Below are 25,428 nucleotides of genomic sequence, written 5' to 3' on the forward strand. Positions count from 1 at the left end.
CGCTCCAGCCCCGCGCCTTCGCCCCGCCCGCTAGGGGCGCCTGGGTCCTGCGTGAGGCTTCGCGCCCGGCGCTAACCTGCCCGGGGCAGATCTGCCCGGAGACGGGTGACGGAAGGGGCTGGGGTAACACGGTCCGGAGGCTGGCGGGGCGGGGAGAAGCCCGACAAGTGGAATTCGCCAGAGGAAGCAAAGAAAGGAAGGACGGGTGTGCATGATGGAGAAGGTGGGGCCGCAAGGCTGCTCCCCAGAACCTCAGATCTATTTTCCACGCCTTCTCCCAAAATAGTCTGGGCGGGCCTCCCCCTGCAGCCCGGCGGACCTCCCGAGCCGGCGGCCGCTTTCGGTTTCCCTTTCCGCGAAACCTCAGGCTTCAGGCGGCGCGGCCAGAGCCCGCGGGTGCCGGGACTTTCCGAGACCCCGCCGCCGCCCGCCCTGCCCCCCGCTCCCGGCCGTGGGCCTCAGCGCCCTCTCCCCGCACAGCCTCGGGCAGCACCGCGAGCCTCCGGCCCGGCGGGGACGACGGAGACTCCCAGGCCGGGGCGCGACCCCATGGCCGGCTCAGGGCCCCCCAGTCCCGGCGGGCGCCCCTGCGCGCCCCGAGCTCGCCTGGCGTGGCTGGGGGTGGCGCTGCTGCTTCTCGCCGACTGGGCGCTGCTCCGGGAGGCGCTCCCCGCCGTGTGCTCCGTGCTGGTCCCCACGGCGCCGCCCCTGCTCCGGGCCTGGGTGGTGGGCCTGAGCCGCGCGGCTGTGCTGTGGCTGGGCGCCCGCGGCGTGCTCGGGGCGGCGGTGGGCTCCGGAAGCGAAAGCGCGGGACTCGGGGGATGGCTGGCGGCTCTGCAGCCCGCGGCGGCGGCGCTGGGCTTGGCCCTGCCCGGCCTTGCCTTGTTCCGAGAGCTGCGCTCGTGGAGAGCCCCCCGGGATTCCGACAGCCCCAGGCTCCTGCACTGGGGGAGTCGCCTGGATGTGTTCGCCCTCAGTTACTTGGCAGCGTTGTCCGCAGCCGCCCTGTGGCATAAGCTCAGCGGACTCTGGGCGCCGGGAAGGCGGGGGGGTTCAGGGGACGCGGTCCGCCGGCTTCTAGGCTGCCTGGGCTCAGAGATGCGCCGCCTCCCGCTCCTGCTGGCCCTGTTGGTTCTCTCCAGTCTTGGTAAGAGGGTGCAGGGGCAGAGGGGCGGCCACAGGAGCCTGGGCAGGAATCCTACTAAGGGGCAGTGAGATCGGTTGGTGTGGGTTCTGGGAAATGTGGATCAGGGGAAGGCGGCCGGGCTCTGGTCGTGAGAAGACCACTCCAGTGTCTTCTAGGACTAGCCACCCTGGGCAAGTCCTTTTTTCTGGGCAGCATGCCCTATGACCGCTGGTCTTCCTAAATAACCCCCTGAAGGTCTGGTGGGGCTGGGGTTCAGGGTTGTGGGTTCCAGGGTGCAGGGCTGGGTCCTCAGTGTGCTCTTTCTGCCGGCTCCAGGATACTGGTGACAGGTGAAAGAGTCGGATGGGGGAGGAGACAGTCTGGTTGGAACTGATCTGCTTAGACCTGATATTTGTGACTGACCCCTCCCTCCTCTTCCCCTCCAGGGGAAATGGCCATTCCATTCTTCACTGGCCACCTCACTGACTGGATTTTACAAGATGAGACGGCCTCTGCTTTCACACGAAACATAACGCTCATGTCCATTCTCACCACCACCAGGTCTGGGGGCTGCAGCTGGAAGCTGAGGATGGGGGACCCTGAAAAAGAGGGAGCTGGAAGTTGGTGCTGCTGTCCAGAGTGCACTTCTCTGGGACCTTCTCTCTGTCCCCTGAATACACCCTGATCCTTCTTCTCCCCATCTCTCTCTAGTGCAGTGCTGGAGTTCTTGGGTGATGGAGTCTATAACAGCATCATGGGTCGTGTGCACAGCCAGGTGCAGGGAGAGGTATTTCAGGCTGTCCTGCGCCAGGAAACAGAGTTTTTCCAACAGAACCAAACAGGTGTTTCATGAAACTCATTACACATCTGTACACTCTTTATATTCCCCATATACCATCTTTTACTTATAACCATGATCTTTCTCTCTCTCACACACACACACACATTGCCACATTGTCATTTCTTATTCTTGGTATACCTCAAGAGTATTATGTTCTTTACCTTCAGAAAAACCTAATTTTTCCATCTAAGATTTTTCCATAAATATATCCCTGTGCGTATATTTAGATAGAAACTATAGAATTTAAGACCTGGAAAATTTTGAGATCACAGAGTCCAATTGCCTATTTTGCAGAGAAGGAACCTGAGGCCCAGACCCTAAATGCTGAAATTGGTATGGTCACATATGGATAGAGATGAGCTTGACAGAACCCATCTTTTGATTCCCAGCCCAGAGCTCAGTAGAGTTTTCTGGACTGCTTTCTAGCAGCACTCTCTGTTTTTTGTCCAGCTTTGTTATGTGACCAGCTCGCCCTCGTGTGCGGCATGGGGTATACATCTTTAAGGAACAGAGATGTGTCAGAGAAATGGAAATTCACATAGGAATCAATTTCTTTATAGTTAAAACGAAAGTCTTTGGCCAGGTTTTTCCTCTCCAATACTCATTCTCCCTGCATGGAGATCCCTAAACTCCCCTATTCCCCTTACCTTGTCCTCCTCAGCCTCCTCAGAACACCATGTTCCTCCCACCCCCTCTACCCCCTCTCCACTCCTCCTCCACCCCCCTCCACCCCCCCTCCCGTCTCCCTGGGTCATTGCTAGTCCCTCCCACCACTCTGAACCTCTCATTCATCCTCTCTCTTCTCCCCAACCCCTGGTAGGAGCCATCACTTCTCGGGTGACAGAGGACACATCCACCCTGAGTGAGTCTCTGAGTGAGAAGCTGAGCCTATTGCTGTGGTACCTGGTACGGGGGCTGTGTCTCTTGGGGCTCATGCTCTGGGAGTCACTGTCCCTCACCATGGTCACCGTGGTCACCCTGCCTCTGCTTTTCCTTCTGCCTGAGAAGCTAGGAAGATGGCACCAGGTATGTCGAGGGAGTTGCAGTCCTTCATTTCCCAGATTGGGTGGATTTAACTCCTCTGAGGTTTCTTTCCTGGCACCCTCAAGTGATTCCCCATCTCCATGGGACTCCCTTTCCCCGTAGTCCATGTCCCCAGATTGCTCAGTGTTGGGCTCCATACTCTCTGTGTCTTCTAACTTCTGCCCACAATCCATCTTTATGAACATGATCACCACTCTCAAGATTATGATTCCCTGTGACCCTTCTCAGTAAAAATTTCCTCTCCACTGTAACTCTTCAGTATCCAGGAGGTATAACTGTGCCCCTTTCTCGTTCCTTCATCTACCTGCCTCTTCTCACCTTTAATCTCCAACTAAGCAACTCAGGTGCTAGTAGTGTCCCTGATGGCTTGCCAACCCTGGGTGACAGTTCTTGTCCATGTCTCCGCAGGTGTTGGCCACACAGGTGCAGACATCTCTGGCAGAGTCTAGCCAGGTGGCCATTGAGGTGCTGTCAGCAATGCCCACAGTCCGGAGCTTTGCCAATGAGGAGTGTGAGGCCCAGAAGTTTAGCCAAAAGCTGCAGAAAATGAATACCCTCCATCAGAAGGAGGCTCTGGCCTATGCAGTCAACCTCTGGATCACCAGTGTGAGCACCTGGAGAAGAATGCCTGTTCCCTTGTCCCTGAGATGCCTCGACTCCATTCCCTTTTCCATTAATCCTGCTCCACACACCCCGGCAGTGGTTTGGTGTTCTCATCCTAGCAGGCTGGAGCTCAATTACCCTACCTAGTGTTCTTAACTGCCTCCCTCTTTTTTAGACCCGCTGGATGGCTTCATGTCACCATGGTACACTGAATCCACCCTGCGCCATCTTTTGGGGAGATGCCCTATCTTCCAGTCACAGGGCTTCCCTTTGCCTCTCAGGCAGAACTCGGGGAATCATAAATTCCTGTACCTGTGCCAGCATCATGCTGGGACTATGTGGATGTGCTAGTGAGAGCCATGGGAATAGCAGAAGCCAAGGGTGAGGGACATCTGTTACATCATTGAAAGAGTCTGAGAGCAGCATTCAGGAATCCTGGCTCAATGCTGCCACTTACTAGCTCTGTGACCATGGGCTAGTAACTTATTTTCTCTTGAGATTGTTCCCTTTTTTTGTGTGTGTGTGTGTGTTTTTTTAATTTATTATTTTTTTTTATTTTTTTTGTTTTTTGTTTTTGTTTTTTTTTTGAGATTGTTTCCTAATTTTATTTTTATTTTTTAAAAAAGATTTATATATTTATTTGAGAGAGAGAGCGAGCAGAAGCAGGGGGTGGGGCAGAGGGAGAGGGAGAGGGCAAACAGACTCCCTGCTCAGTGGGGAGCCCAATGCAGAGCTCCATATCAGGACCCTGGGATCATGACCTGAGCCGAAACCAAGAGTCGGATGTTCAACCGACTGCACCCCCCAGGTGCCCATGTTTTCTCATTTTTAAAAGTGGGAATAGTATAACCTTGTTTGTAGGATTCTTGCTATGAATAGTAGATGACATTACATTAATAAAAGCCTTTTGTGAGGAGCCACATGTTCCTCACACAAGACGACAGCAGTGATGGGGAGGACAGTCATAGTTGAGCAAGACTCCATGGAGCCTCCACTGGTGCATGCTTCCTTTACCCCTGTGGTGCCTCCTGCTGTTACCTGGGGGAAAAGAACTTGATATCTCCATAATGCTAATGAGTCTGCTTCTTTGCACCCCCTTCTAGATTTTTCAACCACAATCCCTCCCCTCCCCCCACCCCCGTGGTCTTTCCACAGATCTCAGGGATGCTGCTGAAGGTGGGAATTCTATACATAGGTGGGCAGCTGGTGACAAATGGGACTATAAGCAGCGGGAGCCTTGTCACGTTTATTCTCTACCAGATCCAGTTCACCTCAGCTGTGGAGGTGAGAGCCTTCCATTGTCACTACCCAGGGTTTTTCGTTCCTGGGTCTCGTCACCGTCTGTGTCACCTTCCTTCCATTCTTTATCCTTGTCATATCACATAAATCTGGCAAGCAGATTTGTTTTCCTCTTCTCAGTAGTTGTACCTCTCCTCCAGGCACTATTCTCCACCTACCCCAGTGTACAGAAGGCTGTGGGCTCCTCAAAGGAAATATTTGAATACCTGGGCCGGATCCCTCGCTGTCCTGCCAGTGGTGTCTTGACTTCTTTAAATTTGGAGGGCCTTGTCCAGTTTCAAGATGTCTCCTTTGCCTACCCAAACCATCCGGATGTCCCAGTGCTGCAGGTACAACTTACCAATCCTTGTTTTCCACCAGCCTCACTCTCACCTCTACCATCCTAAACTTTGGTCCTGTCTTCAGCCTGCCTAACACAAGGTCCAGATAGATCCTTCCTAACTTCCTAACCCCTCAAAGGCAAAGATGAGCCCCGTCTACTCCATACAACTGCCCCAAACTCTAGAATGGCTTGGATTTCTAAGGGGGGACGGGAGAAGAGGCTCTCCGGGAGAAGAGTCTTACATCCCAAGAAACTGCTAAAGCAAAATCTGCCTCTCATCTTCTATCTCTTCCTTTTCTTTCCATTTGTAATTTAGAATGGGATTTTTTTTTTCTTTCTGTTTTCTCATGACATCTGATATCAAGGGTGTGACATAGTGGTGCTTGGTCTTTGCTCTGGCCTTTGCCTCACCATCCATCTCTACTCCTTGGGGAGCCCTCATCCCTGAGGAACAGAAATCTATGCCTGTGGGAGAGTAGGAATTGCTATGTTTTTCCAATTTCCCCCCCTTTCTTCCTAGGGGTAAGACCTCATGCCATGTAATAAGACAATGAAGCCTCAAGGTTAAAGGCTTTACTGTGTCTCTTATTTTTTGATTCTCTGGCCTCCAGGCGCTGACATTCACCCTTCGTCCTGGTGAGGTGATAGCGCTGGTGGGGCGCAATGGGTCTGGGAAGAGCACTGTGGCTGCCCTGCTGCAGAATCTGTACCAGCCCACTAAGGGGCAGCTGCTGCTGGATGGAGAGCCCCTTCCCCAATATGAGCACCGCTACCTGCACACACAGGTGAGCAAGAAGATGGCAGAGGGGAGGGCAGGGGACATCAAATGAGAACTCTCACTGAACACTCTCACCGAGCACTCTGAAAGGAGGACCCGGGAATGACAGACCGTGGGTGGAGATGGGGTGTCAGGAGAGAGAGAGTAATTTTGTGATATGCTTTCAATAAAGATTTTGAGTTGTCAATCTCTAGATAACCATACTCCTATGTTCCTTGTTCTATGACTCTTTTTTTTTTTAAGATTTTATTTATTTATCCATGAGAGACAGAGAGAGATTGAGAGAGAGAGAGAGAGAGAGAGAGAGGCAGAGACACAGGCAGAGGGAGAAGCAGGCTCCATGCAGGGAGCCTGACATGGGACTCAATCCGGGATCTCCAGGATCAGGCCCTGGGCTGAAGGCAACGCTAAACTGCTGAGCCACCTGGGCTGCCCCTATGACTCTTCATGTATTTTGTCCTAGGTGGCTGCAGTGAGACAAGAGCCACAGCTATTTGGAAGGAGTTTTAGAGAAAATATTGCCTATGGCCTGGTCCAGAAGCCAACTATGGAGGAAGTCATAGCTGCTGCCATGGTGTCTGGAGCCCATAGTTTCATCTCTGAACTCCCGCAGGGCTATGACACAGGTGCTTTTTCAGCTCATATCCCCTCCCAGACATCTTCGCTGGAACTTTTATTCTGTAGTTCTTCCAACCCCCTGACATCACTTTGAAGCTATAGGATCTTGTTCCTATGGGCTTCCTCATTCTCAGAACTTGTTCACCTTCCCAGAACCTTCCCTATCCAGCTGTATCCATCAGTCCTTGGTGTGTATATGTGTGAGTGTATATGTGGAGGTGTGTGGGTTATCCAGCCCTCACCTTGGCTCTTGTCTCTGCAGAGGTGGGCGAGGCTGGGAGCCAGCTCTCAGGGGGTCAGCGACAGGCAGTGGCCTTGGCTCGAGCATTGATCCGGAAACCACGTGTACTCATCCTAGATGATGCTACCAGTGCCCTTGATGCAAACAGCCAGTTGCGGGTGAGAGACATTTTGTTAGTGACTACTATATCCCTACCTCCCCAATCTTCCTTCCTTCACTTATGGTTGTACTAGCATAATTATCTAAATCAATCCTTGCAATCCTCAGTTCCCAATAGCTGCTCCCCAAGATCCAATTCAAAGAGACTGTCTAAAGATTCTAAATCTCTGAAGCCAAACATAAGAAGACCATCTTAATTATATATATATATATATTTTTTAAATTTTATTTATTTATTCATAAGAGACACAGAGAGAGCCAGAGACACGGGGAGAAAGAGAGGCAGGCTCCCTGCAGGAAGCCTGATGTGGAACTCGATCCCAGGACCCTGGGACCATGCCCCAAGCCGAAGGCAGACACTCAACCACTGAGCCACCCAGGCATCCTGACCATCCTAATAACATTAATGTCAGTTGAGCTCTTACTCTTTTATTGTGTGCCAGACATGCTGCTAAGCCCTTTCTTTCTACTATCTCATTCATTTATTCATCGTGAATGCCTGTGAGCTGGGGCATTGTTATCCTCATACTATAGAGGATAAAAAGGGGACAAAGAGGTTGAATGACCTACTCAATGTCATTGAGTTATTGAGTAGCAGAGCATGGACCCAGAGTCAAGCCTGCCTGACCTGAATGCTCATTCTTTTTGCCACTGAGTTATGTTTCTTTTAAAACAGAATATAAAAAAAATACAACACAATATAAAATTCCCAGTTTATACATAGAGAGGAGAGACTATTTGATACCCTTCCCTCTTTTCTTATGGGTTTCATCTTAGGACTCTTAACTTTTATTCTACTGTTGCCACCTCATGTAAATAGTCTTTAATAAGTCAAAAGTCAGACAGAGAAGCATTCAGAACAAGAATCTTCGATTCTTTGGGGCTGTTGGCACAGGTGGCAGTGATGCTGGTGAGAGCTGTCTGGGCTCTGGAACACAGGTGTCTCCCTGGGCTCTTGACAGAGTCTGTGTCTTTTCTCAGGTGAAGCAGCTCCTGTACAAAAGTCCTGAGCGGCGCTTTCGGTCTGTGCTTCTTATCACCCATTGTCTCAGCTTGTTGGAGCAGGCTGACCAAATCCTCTTTCTGGAAGGAGGCACCATCTGTGAAGCAGGAACCTACCGGCAACTCATGGAGAGGAGGGGATGCTTCTGGACCATGATGCAGGCTCCTGGCGGGTCAGGTGTTCCGGAATGAAAGACTGCTTAGACCTGCATAGGCTATCTCCCTCCCTTCTTTTCACCTCTCTAATGGAGAATTTGGGAACAAAGGGCTTACCAGAGCTGCACAGGAGGCAGCTGCTTCTAGGAGGAGTGACATCCTAGAGCACAGCTCCATAACTGATACCTAAAATTCTGCCATGAGTGTTGCGCCCTCTCCAAACAACTCTTGATGATGCAGATTTCTTGGAAGAAAACAGGATCTAGAACACCTTAGTGTAACTGAGTGTAGAGCCAGGATTTTGGTGTTGATAGAAACCCGAAAATAAGAACTTTAATAGGTACAGAGAAGGGAAGATCGGCTACTTTCCAATATGGCTAAAGTCATATGCTGACCCATAACACACTCTGGATTCTTGATATTTATAATAAAACTGATACTGGTGTTTCGTACTGTGGTTTCTCATGTGTTCAGGATACCAAATGGCTCATCAACATACCATACCAAATGGCTCATCAGCTTCTGCAATGCATTTTTCTGGTGTCGCCCTCCTTCAGCAGCCCCAATGCTGTTCACAGTCCTAAGTGGGCCATCTCCTCCCTTAAGTTTTCTGTTTCCTACGGTTGCCCCCACCACTTTCCCATGCCCCAACGTCTGCCCTTAGGATGAACCAGAGTGGGATATGGCACCCTCCAGGCACTAGCAGCTGCAGCTGCAGAAAGCCCTGGCCTTTCTGAAGTAGAAGATGGAGTGAGCGTAGCTAGAGGAAGTGCAAGCGCGCCGACCGAGAAACTGACTTTACCACCTCCCCCGCCCTGGTCCTTTCCCCGGAGTGCTCGCCCCTCTCAGAAGTGACACCTGCCGGGTCCTTTCAGCATAATGGGCGGGGTTGTCTAGTGAGTCTCGTCCATTCTGGGAGGGCCTCGGTGTGTGACGTCAACAGTTGCCGGGTAGGTTAGGCCCAGCCGGGTTGCAAGGAGGGGCGGCGTTTAGAGGAGTTCCTCGGTGGCGCTCAGAGGAGCGAGAGTCCTGCGAGGAGGTGCGCGCACAGAGGGCGGTTCTTGCGGGTGGCCATAGGTTAGGGAGCCCGTTGGACGAGGAGAGGCCCTGAAGGACCAAGTCCAAAGATTCAGAGACTGCGTCCTCGCCCTGGTGCCGCCTTCCCCACATTGCGAGTATATTCTGCTGCCGGTTGCCCCAGAACCTGCCCTCAAGACTCACTGCCCCCACCTACTCCTCTTTCCCCGACTTTTATAAAATGATGTTCCTACGAACGCCCCAAGCCCCGGAGGTGAAAGTGCCCCCAGCTTCTTGCTGACTCGCAGCTTTCTGGTCCAGGCTAACTAAGCGCTGGGGCGGTAACAGCCCCACCCCACGTCGTAGCCGCTCCAGGGGTCACCCGGTGGCGTGCTGGTGCGCCCACCGGGATCTCCGCGCCAAGGCGGCTCTCGAGCCGCTCGCTCCCCGTCTCCTCTTCTTCTGACAGTCTATCACGCTTTGCTCCCCAACCTCCGTAAGGGCGGAGAGAGAAGCCTGTTCCCAGTATGATACCCCTGGTCTCCAGCCGCCCACTGGCCTCTTCTTGGAAAGGGCAGGGGGATGTGGAAGAAATTCTGGTTCCCTCCCCTTAGGGCTGCGGGGCTTTCGCTTTCGCTTCCTTCTCCGACGATTTCTGGGCCTTCGGCGACAATGGCGCTGCTGGAGGTGTGCGGAGCCCCCCGAGGGCTGCGGAAGGCTTGCGCTGTCCCCGCCTTGGGAAGCCAGCTGCGCTCGGACCCCGGACACTACAGTTTCTCCCTCCGAGCTCCGGAGCTCGCCGTCCCCCGGGGAATGCAGGTCGGGGCTCCGAAGCAAACCGGGGCGGGGAAGGGGTGTGTGTGTGTGTTAGCAGGCGGGGAGGAGGGCGCAGAGGAGTGGAGGGTCGCCCTTGAGACCACCCAGACGCCGGGAACCCAGGGGAGGGGGCATCCTTTAGTGAAGGAGAACCTTCCAGAACCCGGTGCCAGGGAGGAGGCCACGTGGGAATTGGGGCTGACCGCTTGAGGGTTAGAAAAGATTAGGACAAAGAGTTGGAGGTGTGGTGGAGGGAGACCAGAGGGAGACCAGAATCGCCAAGCCTTTCTCCTGGGGCTTTCCTTTGCTCTAGGGGCTGTGGAGTGCCTCGGACCGGGGAACTTTGACTGTTGGCCTCTCTCAGCCACTCAACGTTGTGTGTCTTGGCTCAATCACTTCATTTAGGTCTGGGGCGTCGCTTCCGTAAAATGGGGGGATATTATTAATAAGACGTGTTGTGAGGGTTAAATGACCTATGAATGGAAAAAAAAAAGCATTAAAGTCGGCCTTAAAATGTTTAGTTATGGTTAACATTTATTTCCTTTCTTATCCATTGAGTTGGAAGATGGAAAAGGCTGGCGTCACCTGCTGCTTCTTTTCCTTTTCCCAAGTCACATCCTTGTAGAGATGGGTTATTAACTCTTCCGGTTGTTAATGGTTGGAGAATTTCTGCCTATCTTCTCACTCCCAAATCCTAGTAAATCCTTATCCTTTCTTAGAGCCCTGTGTTTCAGAAGTTTGCAGTGCCCATTTCTCTGCTTTTTCTCTCTCATTAGCCCACTGAATTCTTCCAGTCCCTTGGTGAGAATGGAGAAAAGAACATTCGGAAGGAGATGGTCCATGGCACCACCACACTGGCCTTCAAGTTCCAGCATGGAGTGATTGTGGCGGTGGATTCTCGGGCTACTGCTGGGAATTATATTAGTGAGTGTGTGTGTTCCCCCCGGTAGAATATGGGGAGCTGGGGCGCCTCTCAGCAGGAACCCAACATCTACACCAAAGCAGAAGAAGATACTGATTTTGGACACACAGGGAGAGCTGTGGGGGTCAATCTACCTCTCTCAAAACTCCATCTTCTTGCAGGCTCCTCAAGGGTTAACAAGGTGATTGAGATTAACCCTTCCCTGCTTGGCACCATGTCTGGCTGTGCTGCAGACTGTCAGTACTGGGAGCGTCTGCTGGCCAAAGAGTGCAGGTAGGCCAGGCCTCTTATTGCTCTCCTAAGCCCAGTGGTCAGTCCTGGATCCTGGAACCTCCAGATCACTGCTGCTCATCCTTTCGCCCCTGTGCTAATGTAGCATTTTGGTACTAATGTAGCATTTCACAAAAGAGCCTTTTGGTGATTAAAAACCTTGTCCCAGATCTCAGCTTACTCTTGCCAATAAGCCAGATAATTTATCAGTTATTTAGCACTGACATCATCAACCCTGGTGGGACAGTGTCATTTACTAGGATTTCTTTATGTGGTTTAGATTCTTTAAATTCCAGATCTCTCCCTGATCCCAAAACCATTCTTCTTAAATGCTTGTCTCTTTAATTATTTCCTGCACATCAAGTGGGCTGCTCAGACAGCTAGCCTTCTCCTGCCACCTCTGAATCTGCTGCCCCCACCACCCTGTTGTACCCAGGCTGTACTACCTGCGGAACGGGGAGCGTATCTCAGTGTCAGCAGCCTCCAAACTGCTCTCCAACATGGTGTACCAGTACCGGGGCATGGACCTCTCCATGGGCAGTATGATCTGTGGCTGGGATAAGAAGGTACGTGCTCTCCATTCTTCATATTCCCCCTCAACTGATGAGGGACCAGATTCCCCATGATACACTTCCATCCCCTCGCTTAAAGGATGGGTGGCACATAGAACACTGGGTCATAGAATTGTTCCAGCATATCCATGGACTATTTCTGGGTCCAGATATGGACCATTGTTTTGTAAGCTTGTTCCTTTTTTTGAAATAGCTGATTCCAACTTTTTCCCCCTAAAGTTCTATGGTTGTTACTAAAGTGCTCTCCTAGTTCAAATGTTCCTGGGTAGTTCTTATTCTTTTATCCACTTTTTATGGCTCACACTTGAACCTGTAAGTTACTAAAAACTCCCTTTCTACTCCAACTTGGAAACTTCTTGCTTCCTATAGGGTCCTGGACTCTACTATGTGGATCAAAATGGGACTCGGCTCTCAGGAAATATGTTCTCCACTGGCAGTGGGAGCACTTATGCCTATGGGGTCATGGATAGTGGCTATCAGCCCAGTCTCAGCCCTGAAGAGGCCTATGAACTGGGCCGCAGGGCTATTACTTATGCCACCCACCGAGACAGCTATTCTGGCGGTATTATCAACAGTAAGAAACCAATGCTACCACCCTCCTGGGTGGGGAAGGGGGATTTGAGATTGGGAGAGTTAGAGGAGGCAGAGTGGTAGAGATAAATAAATAAATCTTTAAAAAGGAAAGAAAGAAAGAAAGAAAGAAAGAAAGAAAGAAAGAAAGAAAGAAGAAAGAAAGAAAGAAAATCTTTTTAAAGATTTATTTATTTATTTTAGAGAGAGAGAGAGAGAGAGCACATGTGTGAGAGTGGTGGGCGGGGAGGGCAGAGGGTGAGAATCTTCAAGTTGAACCCACGCTGAGGGCAGAGCCTGATGAGGGGCTCGAACTCACAACCCTGATATCATGACCTGAGCCAAAACCAAGAGTCAGATGCTTAACGGACTGAACCACTCAGGCATGAGGAGGAGGTTTTTGGCATCCAAAGAGGGGCATTGAAGTGTCAGTAATAAAGTATGTGTTGAGGGTATGTTTGGGCCTATGATGTTGTCATCTTCCACATAACATCATTGACAGGAACTTGAAGTGAAAGGTGACTCCATGTTCATTCTCATTTGCCTACAGTGTACCACATGAAGGAAGATGGTTGGGTGAAAGTGGAAAGTACAGATGTCAATGAACTACTGCACCAATACCAAGAGGCCAATCAGTAACAGGGGTGGCTGGGCATGCCTTTTCTGGCAAAACCTGGTCAACTCAGGGGCTTGGGTTGGCTTATACCCCAGAGCAAAGGGAAGCCTAATCTGAGCCCTGAGGGAAAGAACCAGGGGCCAGTGGGGGTAGGATAGAGTTTACCTTCTTGTGTGTTCTCTTGTTTCAGGTAGCTCCCCCCTACCCCACCCTCTGGGTGCCCCACTAAGTAGAATAAAGGAAAATGGTTATAAATTCATTTGTGTCTTGGGTGAGTGGGGTTGGGGCTGGGATTGTGGGAAGGGGATGGGAGATAGAAAGGCTTTCCCTGAGAAGAGACTTGAACCCCAACCTACGAAATGGGGCCTCACCAAATATTTCTCTTGGGTTTTCCTTCCGAGCTCATTTCTCCATGCCCTCAGGAAGGTCAGTCAAGATCTGTGGACACATACGTGCCATTTAATTTAGGTCAGGGTTCTCCTTATAGGGACACAACCTGAAGACTCCTGTGTGGTCCATTATTAATGGTTTGGGTGTCTGGGAGTAGAGTGCTAGACCAACTGTCTTTGAGTTTGTGGAGTCCACTGAAAAAGCTTCTATTTCACATGTCTATGGTGATTGTAAGCATGATACATTTACTTCAAATAATAGTTTGGGGACACTGGATATTGAATGCAAAGTTGGACATTAGGGGTTCAATTTCATGATGTGTCATGCTCAATTGCAAGATGACAAGACCATGATTGAAGAGGAAGAGGACTGCCTCCCCGAGGAGGGAGATATGAGGGAAAAGTAAGCAGGTTAGGAAAATGAGACAGACATAATGAGGTTTTCTGAATCATGCTGGAGCTGCAAGGAGCACAGACAATGTCACCTCTTAGGGAGAGTGAGGCAAAGAAAAAACTTGAAAGTAGTTAGCAGCTGAATACAGAGCTTGCTTCCTACCCCCACCCCACCCCCCATTTTGAAGAGATTCTTAAAATCCCAGAATGGCAAGGTTGGAGAAATTTTAATAATCCTCTACTTCAAATACCCCTCCACCCCTGCCTTTAAACTAGAAGGAACTCACTGGTAAACATACTAGTAACATTTCAAAAGGGTGGTTTGGAATTCAAGTGATCCTTCCTTTGGGGATATTTTGAGTTGGAGAGGCAAATTTCTTTTTTCTTTCTTTTCTTTTCTTTTCTTTTCTTTTCTTTTCTTTTCTTTTCTTTTCTTTTCTTTTCTTTTCTTTTCTTTTCTTTCTTTCTTTCTTCTTTCTTTCTTTCTTTCTTTCTTTCTTTCTTTCTTTCTTTCTTTCTTTTCTTTTCTTTCTTTCTTTCTTTTCTTTCTTCTTCCCTTCAGGTTTTATTTATTTATTCATAAGAGACACACACAGAGAGGCAGAGATATAGGCAGAGGGAGAAGCAGGCTCCCTGCAGAGAGCCTGATGTGGGACTTGATTTTGGGACCCTGAGATCAGAACCTGAGCCAAAGGCAGATACTCAACCACTGAGCCACCCAGGTACCACACTCCACCTTTTTAAAGATTTTATTTTGGGGAGGTAGTTTCAATCTGAAGAGCTATTTCTGGGATAAACAAACCAGCATGTTCCATAGATGGGCTGTGGGTCAGGCAGGAACTATAGAATCCTGTTTAGGGCTTAATGTACAATAGACCAGGAAACAAAGTCCATTCTCCTCATATGACAGAGGTGCTCCGAGAACATAATTTGAAACGACCTAGAGGCATTCTGAACACGTGCTCTGCTCAAGGTGCCGTATTGAGGAGAGCAGATGAAGATAAAAAGAATCAGGGCCTTTCAGCTCAAAATCTGTGCAAGTGGAAACCCACTTAGGCCCTGGTGAACGTGTCTGGAACCCTATATCTAGGAGAGATCTGAGTGTTTCTCGCTCAGAATCTGGCTCTGTTTTGATCCCAGACCCTAACACTGGCGCCTGGATGGAGGAAGAGGCAGTTCTCAACACAGGATCAGAGCCTGAGGCAGTAAGAGCTTGAGAATCAGAGCTTGAGGCAAGACAACCCAGTTGTCCTCCAATCACAAAACATTGCAATCCCTGAAATAGCTTTATTTCACTTAATAACAATTTAAAACCCTTGCAGGAGCTTTCTGTTCCGGAGTAACTGTTGCTAAGCGCCGGAGGCTCGCGGCCCGGCCCGGCCCGGCCCGGCCCGGCGTGGCGAGCGAGCGCGGGCTCCGCACTGGGCTTCGGCGACCGGCAGGTGTCGCGCGTCCCCCGCTGGTCGCCCTGCTGGGAACCGGGGCCCCGGCTGGGGAAGCGAAAGTGAAAGTGTTGGGTGCGGGGCGCCCCAGTTTGCCGAGTGTCGCCGGCGGGGACGAAGGTGAGCCCGGCGAGCGCGTTGCAGAGCCCGGTGCTCGGCACGTAGCGGAGAGCGCTCCGGAGCTGCCGTCCCGAAGCCGCGGGTGGGTCGGTGCGGCCGGAAGCCGCGAGCGCGGACCCACGCATCCGCTGGGCGCCCCCACGGCCCCCTCTCCGGGCCCCCGGGCAGCGCCAGCCGCCGGGCGGGGAGCGCAGGCGGCTCCTCGGAACGCGGCGGCGGCGGCGGCGGCGGCGGCGGCGGCGGCGGGCGGGGCAGGGGCGTGCGGGGAGGGGGTCACGGGAATTTGATGCGGGACGAGGCTCCCTCCGTAGGCCGGGTGCCTTCTGTCATAAGCGGGACGTACTGATGGGCCCCGGGGACGCAGGCGGACCTTTTGGGGTACGACTGGGTAAAATGAGGAGCCGAGGGACAGGCTGGGCCTAGTCGGGGTGGTGAGCATAAGGGCAAAGATGGGGACCCCAGCTCTGTAATTGCTCATCTTCTTCCCCTAGATAACACCATGCGGTTCCCTGACCTGAGACCCTGGGCCTTCCTGCTGCTGGCTGACTGGGCTCTGCTCTGGCTGCTTCAGGGGACCCTGGGCGCTCGCCTTCCCCGGGGGCTTCCAGGCCTGTGGCTGGAGGGGACCCTGCGGCTTGGGGGGCTCTGGTGGCTGCTAAAAGTGGGAGGACTGCTGGGGCAGGTGGGAGCGCTGCTGCCCCCGCTCTGCCTGGAGACTCCGCTGTTCCTCTCCCTGAGGGCCCTGGTCCCAGGGCTCCTGAGCGCCCCCCTAGTCGGAGTGGCTGCAGCCCCCTGGAGCGGGCGGCTGGTGGGGTACGGGGCTGCGTGGCTGAGCTGGGCAATGTGGGCTCTGCTGAGCTCCCCGGAAGCCCGGGAGGGGGAGCAGGGCCAGGAGAAGAACACAGACTTGATGTGGAGGCTGCTGAGGCTCTCCTGGCCAGACCTGCCTTACCTCGTCGCAGCCTTCTTCTTCCTTGTTGTCGCTGTGTTGGGTGAGTCAGGAAGAGGGCACTGGGGACCGGAGGTGGGCAAGGGCCCTTGGTGCCAGCACGGTCATCTGTTCTCCTCCATACCTCTCTCAGGTGAGACGGTCATCCCTTACTATTCTGGTCGTGTCATTGATATCCTGAGAGGTGATTTCAACCCTGACGCCTTTGCCACCGCCATCTTTTTCATGTGCCTCTTCTCCATTGGAAGGTAGGTGATGCTCAGCTGGACCCATTTGCTAGCGCCTCATCTTTACAGGGCTGTCCGTTTCCTAGCTCTGTTTTCAGATCCTTTTTGTACACCAAGCATAAAATACTTAAAATATGTGTGAATTGTTTATTCACCATTCTATTTCACACACTCATCCATTCATTCTTTCAATCCCTGTATTTACCAAATCATGCTTCCAATCCATATTTGCTGTTTGCTGAAAGCAGTTACTCAAAAGTGTACTTCCCATTGATCAATTCACTGCCTTTTTTTTTTTTTTTAATTCAGTCCTCAGTTCTCTTTGCTTCTTTGTAGCATTTGGCCTTAGAATAGCCTCTTATTATTATTGATCCCTTTCTTCATTTAGTTTTTATGGACTCCCTTTCTACTTGCCAATCCAATCTACTGCCCCTGCAAAACTTATTCTCCTTCTCTGGACCCTTAAATACAGCCTTTCCTCATGACTCAGTTCTTTGATTTTCTCTGCAGATCCATATTTCTACACCCAGCTCCAATCCTGTAATCCAGTTGCCTCCTTGACATTCTCAATGGATAAAACCCACTCTTAACTTACACCGCACATACCCAGAGCTTCAAATGTATTAATACTTCCTTCTGGTCTTCTTGAAAGTGGCCCCGTCTTTTATTCCCACGAAGGAAACAATCAGTTTCCTAGGCTCCAAGCATCAGTATTGTTGATGCCTTTCTTTCTTTTTTTTTTTTTCTTTCATTTTCTTTCTTTTATTTAAATTCAGTTTGCCAACATATAGTATAACACCCATGTTGATGCCATTCTGATGTTTAGACACTAGCCCCAATGGTTTCTGCTTTCAAGGTATTTCTCTTGCGGCTCTTTTCTGGCCATTCTCTCTGTGATTGCCGGAGTTCAAACCCTCCTCATTTTATGTCTGACTGTGCCAACAGCCTTCTAAACATAGAAACCATATTTGTGAAATACTTGCTTCTCTGCTTTCACATTTTTCCTTTAAGTTTTGCTGTAAAAATGGTTGGTCTAAGAGAAATCCTCAGCTCCAGGGACAGTAGAGATGAGGGAATAGCATGTCTCTGGGGCTCCAGAGAAGGGGTGGCCAAGGGAATTCATTGCTGCAATTCCTACAATAAAGTAGGAAGAAGGACTTTGGGGTGGGAAGGAAAGACACCAAGACAGAGGGGAAAGACTGGAGGGACAATCTGAAGAGACCAGATGGAAGCCAGCCATAGGTTGTTTCTCTTGATAACATCTCTTAATTTCTATTATAGTCTTCCCTATGTCTAGCATGGAGTGAGCTCCATAAAAACTCGTGAATTTGTACATGTCATGATTTTGTTCCCACATCCAGCTCTCCCTGGCCTGTTTCTCCTCCCTCTGTTTATTCCTGCCCCTCCCCTTGTCTCCCTCTCTCTCTGCTTCTCTTCTGCCTCTCATGGTACACTTTCTCCAACCTTATATTTCTTTTCATTCTGTGCTTTCTCCTCTGCTTCTCTCGCTTATTCTCTCCTTCTCTGCACCTGTGTCCCCTTCTTCCCCCATCTCCTTCTTCCTCCACAGCTCACTGTGTGCTGGCTGCCGAGGGAGCTGCTTCACTTTCATCATGTCCAGAACCAATGTGCGGGTCCGGGAGCAGCTTTTCTCCTCCCTTCTGCGCCAGGACCTTGGTTTCTTCCAGGAGACTAAGACAGGTGGGGCCTGGAGTCCAGGTCTAGGATTCCCCTGGACAGTTCTTGTCCTTTAGTTACCTCCACCCATAAACAGCCTCTCTTCCCACCTGTACCCATGGTGCCAGGGCAAGGAGCTTCTGTGCTCTCTTTTGGGACAGGGGAGTGAGGTGGCCTCCACTGGTCTCTGCAAGTGAGGGGGGTGTTTGGAAGTGGAGGCTCTGTCAATGGGGAAGGTTGTGACGGGGAGTCCCTGGGGTTCTGCATTATACCTGGTTTCCTCACTGGCACTGTCCTCTACAGGGGAGCTGAATTCAAGACTGAGCTCAGATACCAAATTGATGAGCTGCTGGCTTCCTCTTAATGCCAATGTGCTCTTGAGAAGTCTGGTCAAAGTGGTGGGGTTGTATGGCTTCATGCTGAGCCTGTCACCTCGACTTGCCCTCCTCTCTCTGCTCAAGGTGCCTCTGGCAATAACTGCTGAAAAGGTGTACAATGTCCGCCATCAGGTATGTGGGGATGTTCGGGGATCCCTGTATAGTATTTGTCTTTTTGCGATTGGCTTATTACTTTGGTATAATGTCCTCCAGGTTCATCCATGTTGTAGCATGTATCAGAATTTTCTTCGTTTTTAAGGCTAATATTCCATGGAGGTATAGACCACATTTTGTTTATCCATTCTTCTGTTGCTGGACGCTTGGGTTGCTGCCACCTTTTGGCTCTTGTGAATAATTCTACCGTGAACGTGGTGTACAAATATCTGCTTGAGTCTCTGCTTTCAGTTCTTTTGGATAGATACCCAGAAGTAGAATTGCTGGATCTGACTGTAATTCTATTTTTAATATTTTGAAGAGCCGCCAGTGTACTAGTTTTCACAGTGCCTGCACCATTTTCCATTCCCACTGGCAATACACAAGGGTTTCAGTTTCTTCACATCCTTCTCCAATACTTGTTATCTTCTGTTTGTTTCTTCTTTCTTACATTCCCCTGTAATTACTTAAGACTGGAGGTTTGTACTTTTTGACCACCTTCCTCCAATCAATCCCCTACCCCTGCCTATGGTCTCTGGTAACTACAAATCTGATCTCTTTTTCTATGATTTTTTTTTCTTCAGATGGCACATATAAATGAGATCATACAGTATTTGTCTTTCTGTCTGGCTTATTTCACTTAGTGTAATGCCCTCAGAGTCTATCCGTGTAGTTGTAAGTGGCAGGATTTCCTTCTTTTTTATGGCTGAGTGAAATTCTGTTGTATACATTTATGCACTGCTTTTTAAAGAATAATAGCGATTCTTATATTTTTGAGGTGATTTTTATTTCCACCATGGTTTTGATTTGCATTTCCCTAACGTTCAACATCTTTTCCTGTGCTTGTTGGCCACTTTTGTATCTTTTTTGGAGAAATGTCTGTTTAAGTTCTTTGCTCATTTTTTAAAAATTGGGTTGTGTTTTATTTGTTGAGTTGTAGGACTTCTTTCAGTATTCTGGATATTAGCTCCTTATTAGATACCTGATTTGGAAATTTTGTCTCCTATTCTGTGGGTTTCCTTTTCTGTTGATAGAGTCCTTTGATACACAAATCTTCTTTAATCTTAACGAAGACCAATTTATCTGTTTTTTTTTCCCTCTTTGTTGCTTGTGCTTTGGGTTCATATCCAAGAAATCATCACCAAATCTAGTGTCATGAAGCTTTGCCCTGATGTTTTCCTCTAAGAGTCTTAGCTCTGGTTTAGGTTTTTGATCCATTTTGAGTGTCATTCCCACCTTGTCCCTGTCCCAGTTAGCTAGCTGTGGCTCCTTAGGAAAATTATCCCTTCTTTCTTCGTTCAGACAGTGAGGGTGGTGTGAATTACCTTAAATGAAGGAGCAGAAAAAGCCTGTATCCCCTGCCCTATCCAGCACTGAGAACTCATCATATTTTCTTTCCTCCCTCTCTTCTCATTAGTCTTTCTGGAAAGAAATGTGAGGAAGGAGGAAAGAGGACAGTTTGATATTTTTAGGTCAATGAGTGGAGCATCCCCAGGGCAGGGATGAGACATGGTGGTCTCCTGTCTTCTGCTACATCAGCCCCTTGCATCCCCTGGCCTGCTTTTGCAGGCAGTGCTTCGGGAGATCCAGAATGCTGTGGCAAAAGCAGGACAGGTGGTGCAGGAGGCAGTTGGAGGGCTGCAGACTGTGCGCAGTTTTGGGGCCGAAGAGCACGAGGTCTGTCTGTATAAGAAGGCGGTGGAGCGATGCCGGCAGCTGCGGTGGCAACGAGACCTGGAACATGCCCTCTACTTACTCTTTCAGAGGGTGAGAGGCTGGTGGCTGGCAGGAGGACCCAGTGTGGGGCAGGGGGAGTGATGGGAAACTTCAGGGCGTCCTGGGGACCCTGCTGCTCAGTGTGGTAGGAGTGGAGAAGGCAAAGAATGCAGACTCTTTCAGTGCCTTTCTTTTTGCCCTCCAGATGCTGCACTTGGGCATGCACGTGTTGATGCTGAATTGTGGACGGCAGCAGATCCAGGCTGGGGACCTCACCCAAGGTGGGCTGCTCTCCTTTCTGCTCTACCAGGAGGACTTGGGCCATTATGTGCAGGTGAGTCAGGAGCCTGGGCATACTCTTTTTTCCCCCATTTTTCTCTCTGGTGAGCCTTGAGCTTTATTTGCTCCCCTTAAAAATATAATACAGATGAAACAAAATCCCAACTGATTGTGTTATGGAGAACTTCAAACATATGCAAAAAGACCAGAAAACCTATAATGAGCCTGCATGTACCCATCACCTGCTTTAAAATTATCAACTCATGGCCAATCTATTTCAACTGTACCCCTACCCATATTATTTTGAAGCAAATTCAAGATACAGTTTTATCTATAAAAGCCTTGGTACATACATGTCTCTAAAACATAAACATTTAAAAAATATAGCCATGAAGCCCTTATCACACCAAAAAAGTTCAAAACAGTAATTCCTAAAATTTATCAAATATAGTGTTTATATTTCCACTTGTCTGATACATGTAACATATGTATACATTTATGCACTGCATATATTACACTTTATCTCTCTCATGTATGTCTGTGGTAGCATCAGCCATCAATGTTCATTGCCTAGATCCATTATTAGGGGTTGCAAGACAGTGACACTTTACCATTCCTCCATTTATTCGCTGGAATATATCTATCCAGGAAAGGAGACTTCTCTTCATCCACTCTTTGGTAAACCAGTGGTACAGTCTGAGTAGGAAAGGTGGAATAGCATTTAGTTTTTTCCCTATATTTACCAGATTTCAAAAATAGTTACTTCATCTTGGTCTTTATTTTATAATTTTCCTAGATATTTGTGAGATGTCTTTTATGTATGGAGAACTGTGCTAGGTACTCTGTTGGCTGCAAAGATGAGGTGGGCACAGTGCCTGTTTTTGTTTTTGTTTTTTTTAAGATTTTATTTATTTATTAGAGACACAGAAACAGAGAGAGAGAGGTAGAGACACAGGCAGAGGGAGAAGCAGGCTCCATGCAGAGAGCCCGATGTGGGACTCGATCCCTGGTGTCCAGGATCACCCCTGGAGCAGAAGGCAGCGCTAAACCGCTAAACCACCGGGGCTGCCCACAGTGCCTGGTTTTAAGGAGCTCCCTGTCTAGTTAGGCAAAACAGAACTTACTGTGCACAAGTAATACAGAACAGTAATTGGAAGGTCTGGGGATAGAAGGAGCGCTGAACAGGAGTATGGACCTCTCTATCCTTTGTGTTGCAAATTGGCATACTGGGGTATTGAGTTGCCTTTATATTCCATCCAAATTGCACATTTAAGGGATCCCTGGGTGGTGCAGGGGTTTGGCGCCTGCCTTTGGCCCAGGGCGCGATCCTGGAGACCCGGGATCGAATCCCACGTCGGGCTCCCGGTGCATGGAGCCTGCTTCTCCCTCTGCCTATGTCTCTGCCTCTCTCTCTCTCTCTCTGTGACTATCATAAAAAACAAAAAAAAAAAACCAATTGCACATTTAAAGTAGGCAATCCTTTTTGGATGAGGGAAGGAGAAGCCTGGCTTGGGCAGAGTGTGGCCTGGGAGTGTGTGAAAGCTGGGGAGTTGGTTTCTGGTGAAGCAACATTTGATTAGCTGACTCCTTCAATTCTCTTTTCCAGACCCTGGTGTACATGTGTGGGGATATGCTCAGCAACATAGGGGCTGCTGAGAAGGTGTTTCAGTACTTGGAACGAAAGCCAAACCTGCATCCTCCGGGGACGCTGGCCCCTCCCACTCTGCAGGGCCTGGTGGAATTTCAGGATGTCTCCTTTGCATATCCCAACTGCCCTGACCAGTCTGTCCTCAAGGTGCCTGAAAGGGGCTACAAGGAGGGAATGTGGACCCGTGGCTCTCAGGCAGCAAGGCCTCTGAGAAGTTGATCTTACCTTTGACAGAGAGAGAAGGGTAGGGAACTGAGGTAAGCCTCTAACCCTTTCCTGGCCTTTCCAGGGGCTGACCTTCACCCTTCGTCCTGGCCAGATGACGGTGCTGGTGGGGCCCAATGGGTCTGGGAAGAGCACCGTGGCTGCCCTGCTGCAGAATCTGTACCAGCCCACCAAGGGGCAGCTGCTGCTGGATGGGAAGCCCCTCTGGCAGTATGAGCATGGCTACCTGCACCGACAGGTGGGTGGTCATAGAGGAGGAGGAGGGATAGAAGAAAGGAGGGAAGAAGCGTGTGCAGAGAGCATGGGAAGGGGGGGTCAGTGGGAAGAAACCCAAGGAGTCCACTCTGAGAGAGGTAGGCCAAGAGGAGAAGGGGATCCCTGCCACGGGGGTTGATGCGCAGTCCCATGCTCCCATCTCCTCTGCACAGGTGGCTTCAGTCGGGCAGGAGCCTGTGCTGTTCTCAGGTTCTGTGAGAGACAACATTGCCTACGGGCTGCAGAGCTGCAGTGACGAGAAGGTGCTGGCAGCTGCCCAGGCTGCCAACGCATCCAGCTTCATACAGGAGATGGAACATGGACTATATACAGGTAACTTCAGTCAGTGGAGGACCTGGAGCTGCTTCGTGGGGGCGCGGGTTGTGTCCCTGTGACTCTATCTGCTGTTTCCTTGCCCGATGTTTGGCTCCGACTTCCCCACCTTCTCCAGCACCAGAAGTTCTCAAGTTGCCCATCTGGTTTGTTCCTGACAGCCTCACAGCCATTGGTAGTAGTGTTCCCTCTCTGAGGGCAGCCTAGCAGGCCCTGTCCTCCCTGCCCCTGCTCTCTTGTGAGCACTCCTGATGGGTGCTAGTGGAACTGCTGGTGTGCACTTGTCCCTGCTCCTGGGGAGGATGCTGTCGAGGCCACTTGTGTCTGAGGAAAGGTATTTCTCGGTTTTCTCAGATGTAGGGGAGAAAGGGAACCAGTTGGCTGTGGGACAGAAACAATGCCTGGCCATTGCCCGGGCCCTCGTGCGGGACCCACGTGTCCTCATCCTGGATGAAGCCACCAGTGCCCTGGATGTCCAGTGTGAGCCCGCCGTGAGTACTGGTGTGGGAGGGTGGGGGCAGTGGGCGCCTGAGGAGCACCCCTGAAGGATCAGCCTACACAGAACTGGGCAGAGAGAAGATGAACGGCTCACTGGTGGAGGGTAATCACTGGTGGAGGGGTATCTGTGCTTCCCCGGGGGGCAGGGAGTGGAATGGAGGACATGGGGTGTGGAAACACCCTTCTTCCACAGCTTCTTTTACTACCTGCCTCCTGCAGTTGGACAGCTGATAGAGAAGTGCAGGGTAGACTCTATCATCTACTCTTCCTGACTTTCATCTTTCACACCTCCTTTACCTGATGCTACAAGAGATGGTGCCCAATTGGGATATGGTGCCCATCCTGTTCTTACCTTTCTTTTCTTTCTTTTTTTTTAAGATTTTATTTATTTACTTGAGAGAGCAAGAGTGAGAGGGAGAACATAAGCAGGGTGAGCACAGAGGGAGAGGGAGAAGCAGATTCCCTGCTGAGCAGGGAGCTGGGGCTTGATCCCAGGACTCCGGGATCATGACCTGAGCCAAAGGCAGATGCTTACCCAACTGAGCCACCCAGGTGCCCCTGTTCCTATCTCTCTGAGGTATTATGATCCTCCCTCTTCAGCTGCAGGATTGGAAATCTCATGGGGACCGAACGGTGCTGGTGATCACTCACAGGCTGGAGACTGTGCAGAGTGCTGACCAGATCCTGGTGCTCAGGGAGGGAGAGCTGCTAGAGCATGCACAGATCTTGGAGGGGCAAGACCTCTATTCCCGCCTGGTGCAGCAGCTACTGGAGGACTGAGGCCCCAGGGCTCTAGGGCCCTTCTCCTGGCCATCTGCATGATCCAGAGGAGCTTGTGCTCCGAGTTTCTCTGGGCTTGTGCCCCTGGATAGTTGCTCCTGGAGCTTGGGGCATGATGGAAGTTTGGACCACGTGTGCTCCTACCACGGCTGGCAGTCGAGGTGGGGAGAGGTGGTGGTGCTTTCTGTGTCCAAGAGCCTCATTTCCCTGGTGCTGCATAGTGTATTGTGGCATGATACATCTATTTAAAAATATTTTCCTTATTATGTAAATAGCACGTATTCATCAAGAAAAGTAAAACTAACCCTTGTTTCATTTCCCAGAGGTCGCTATAGCTACTATTTTGCCAGCTATCTTGTGTCTTATGTGTTCTTTGAGATAGATATTAGCCATTGTGACATAAATATTTGTGAGGTTGCCTTTCTGTGTCTTTCCCCATTCACACTGATGTCTGATATTTTGGAGGAGGCTAAGGTATGGAGGGGTAGAGCAGGTTCCTAATTAATAGTGTTAATAAAACATTAATAACATCTGTCTATAGAGTTTTCATGTGAATAGGAACTATGCTGAATGCTTTTCAGACATTTTAGTCCTTTTCCTCAACCCTGTGAGATTGGTTATCTCATCTTACAGACAAGGAAACTGAGTCTCAAAGAGATTAAATAACTTCCCAAGGTTACACAGTGGTGGAGTTGGAGTTGAATCTAGGCCTGACCCCTGAGTCCACAATCTTAACCAATAAATTATGTTGTATCATGTGTTCATAGTCTCGAATCCATAATCAGATCAGGCAAATAGCTCTGAAATCACTGCTTTCTCTCTAGTTCTGTTGTTATTATAACTTTCATTTAGTCTTAGACAATCTCATCTCCAAAGAGCCTTCCCCTCCATTGGTTCACCTCTTCTGGCCATTCTTTGTGAAGTCATTTTTCTTTCTAGCAGACACATAGGGCAACGTCACTTCTGTAACATCCTTCAAGTGTTCTTCATTCCTT

At 50.1% G+C, this 25,428-nt stretch overlaps 4 protein-coding genes across 9 annotated transcripts in view; 3 read left to right on the forward strand and 1 right to left on the reverse strand.

Annotated features, from left to right (window-relative positions):
• Positions 1-1,012, reverse strand: part of PSMB9 (proteasome 20S subunit beta 9) — a 6,680-nt gene extending 5,668 nt beyond the window's left edge. The window contains exon 1 of one of the 2 annotated variants that reach the window (XM_077904533.1): positions 882-1,012. The gene's annotated coding sequence lies outside the window, so the exon portion shown is untranslated. Of the gene's footprint in view, positions 343-881 lie in introns of those variants that run through there. The other variant, XM_077904532.1, reaches the window with a different exon arrangement.
• Positions 73-8,641, forward strand: TAP1 (transporter 1, ATP binding cassette subfamily B member). Of its 2 annotated transcripts, none has more exons than XM_077904519.1 (11): positions 73-223; positions 1,573-1,687; positions 1,838-1,968; positions 2,788-2,993; positions 3,420-3,617; positions 4,770-4,898; positions 5,054-5,242; positions 5,847-6,020; positions 6,477-6,639; positions 6,894-7,030; positions 8,013-8,641. In XM_077904519.1, the coding sequence occupies exons 2-11, from the start codon at positions 1,578-1,580 to the stop codon at positions 8,223-8,225; spliced, it is 1,650 nt and encodes a 549-aa protein (XP_077760645.1). In that variant the 5' UTR covers positions 73-223; positions 1,573-1,577; the 3' UTR covers positions 8,226-8,641. The 2 variants fall into 2 exon arrangements, with proteins under 2 accessions (XP_077760645.1, XP_077760644.1); XM_077904518.1 differs by lacking the exon at positions 73-223 and adding an exon at positions 362-1,147.
• Positions 8,642-9,831: 1,190 nt separating this feature from the next.
• On the forward strand, positions 9,832-13,231 carry PSMB8 (proteasome 20S subunit beta 8). The gene is made up of 6 exons (XM_077904525.1): positions 9,832-10,025; positions 10,799-10,946; positions 11,106-11,217; positions 11,651-11,780; positions 12,156-12,360; positions 12,907-13,231. Exons 1-6 carry the CDS (start codon positions 9,879-9,881, stop codon positions 12,993-12,995), a joined length of 831 nt encoding a protein of 276 aa, XP_077760651.1. The 5' UTR covers positions 9,832-9,878; the 3' UTR covers positions 12,996-13,231.
• Positions 13,232-15,162: 1,931 nt separating this feature from the next.
• TAP2 (transporter 2, ATP binding cassette subfamily B member) lies at positions 15,163-24,965 on the forward strand. Of its 4 annotated transcripts, none has more exons than XM_077904521.1 (12): positions 15,163-15,316; positions 15,808-16,308; positions 16,399-16,513; positions 18,063-18,193; positions 18,473-18,678; positions 20,269-20,466; positions 20,621-20,749; positions 22,301-22,489; positions 22,632-22,805; positions 22,996-23,155; positions 23,510-23,646; positions 24,254-24,965. In XM_077904521.1, exons 2-12 carry the CDS (start codon positions 15,816-15,818, stop codon positions 24,431-24,433), a joined length of 2,112 nt encoding a protein of 703 aa, XP_077760647.1. In that variant the 5' UTR covers positions 15,163-15,316; positions 15,808-15,815; the 3' UTR covers positions 24,434-24,965. The 4 variants fall into 4 exon arrangements, with proteins under 4 accessions (XP_077760647.1, XP_077760646.1, XP_077760650.1 ...); XM_077904520.1 differs by having other exon boundaries at positions 15,244-15,398; XM_077904524.1 differs by having other exon boundaries at positions 15,291-15,402.
• Positions 24,966-25,428: the final 463 nt, after the last annotated feature.

The sequence above is a fragment of the Canis aureus genome, chromosome 7 (genome assembly GCF_053574225.1).
Source record: "Canis aureus isolate CA01 chromosome 7, VMU_Caureus_v.1.0, whole genome shotgun sequence".
NCBI lineage: Eukaryota > Metazoa > Chordata > Mammalia > Carnivora > Canidae > Canis > Canis aureus.

Coding starts and splice junctions, on each gene's coding strand:
- PSMB8 (XM_077904525.1), top strand. CDS start 9,879: ATGGCGCTGCTGGAGGTGTGCGGAGCCCCCCGAGGGCTGCGGAAGGCT. Junction 10,026..10,798: donor CCGTCCCCCGGGGAATGCAG/GTCGGGGCTCCG, acceptor CTCTCTCATTAG/CCCACTGAATTCTTCCAGTC. Junction 11,218..11,650: donor CTGCTGGCCAAAGAGTGCAG/GTAGGCCAGGCC, acceptor TGTTGTACCCAG/GCTGTACTACCTGCGGAACG.
- TAP2 (XM_077904521.1), top strand. CDS start 15,816: ATGCGGTTCCCTGACCTGAGACCCTGGGCCTTCCTGCTGCTGGCTGAC. Junction 18,679..20,268: donor TGTACAATGTCCGCCATCAG/GTATGTGGGGAT, acceptor CTGCTTTTGCAG/GCAGTGCTTCGGGAGATCCA. Junction 23,647..24,253: donor ATGTCCAGTGTGAGCCCGCC/GTGAGTACTGGT, acceptor CTCCCTCTTCAG/CTGCAGGATTGGAAATCTCA.
- TAP1 (XM_077904518.1), top strand. CDS start 550: ATGGCCGGCTCAGGGCCCCCCAGTCCCGGCGGGCGCCCCTGCGCGCCC. Junction 1,148..1,572: donor GTTGGTTCTCTCCAGTCTTG/GTAAGAGGGTGC, acceptor CTTCCCCTCCAG/GGGAAATGGCCATTCCATTC. Junction 5,243..5,846: donor CGGATGTCCCAGTGCTGCAG/GTACAACTTACC, acceptor TCTGGCCTCCAG/GCGCTGACATTCACCCTTCG.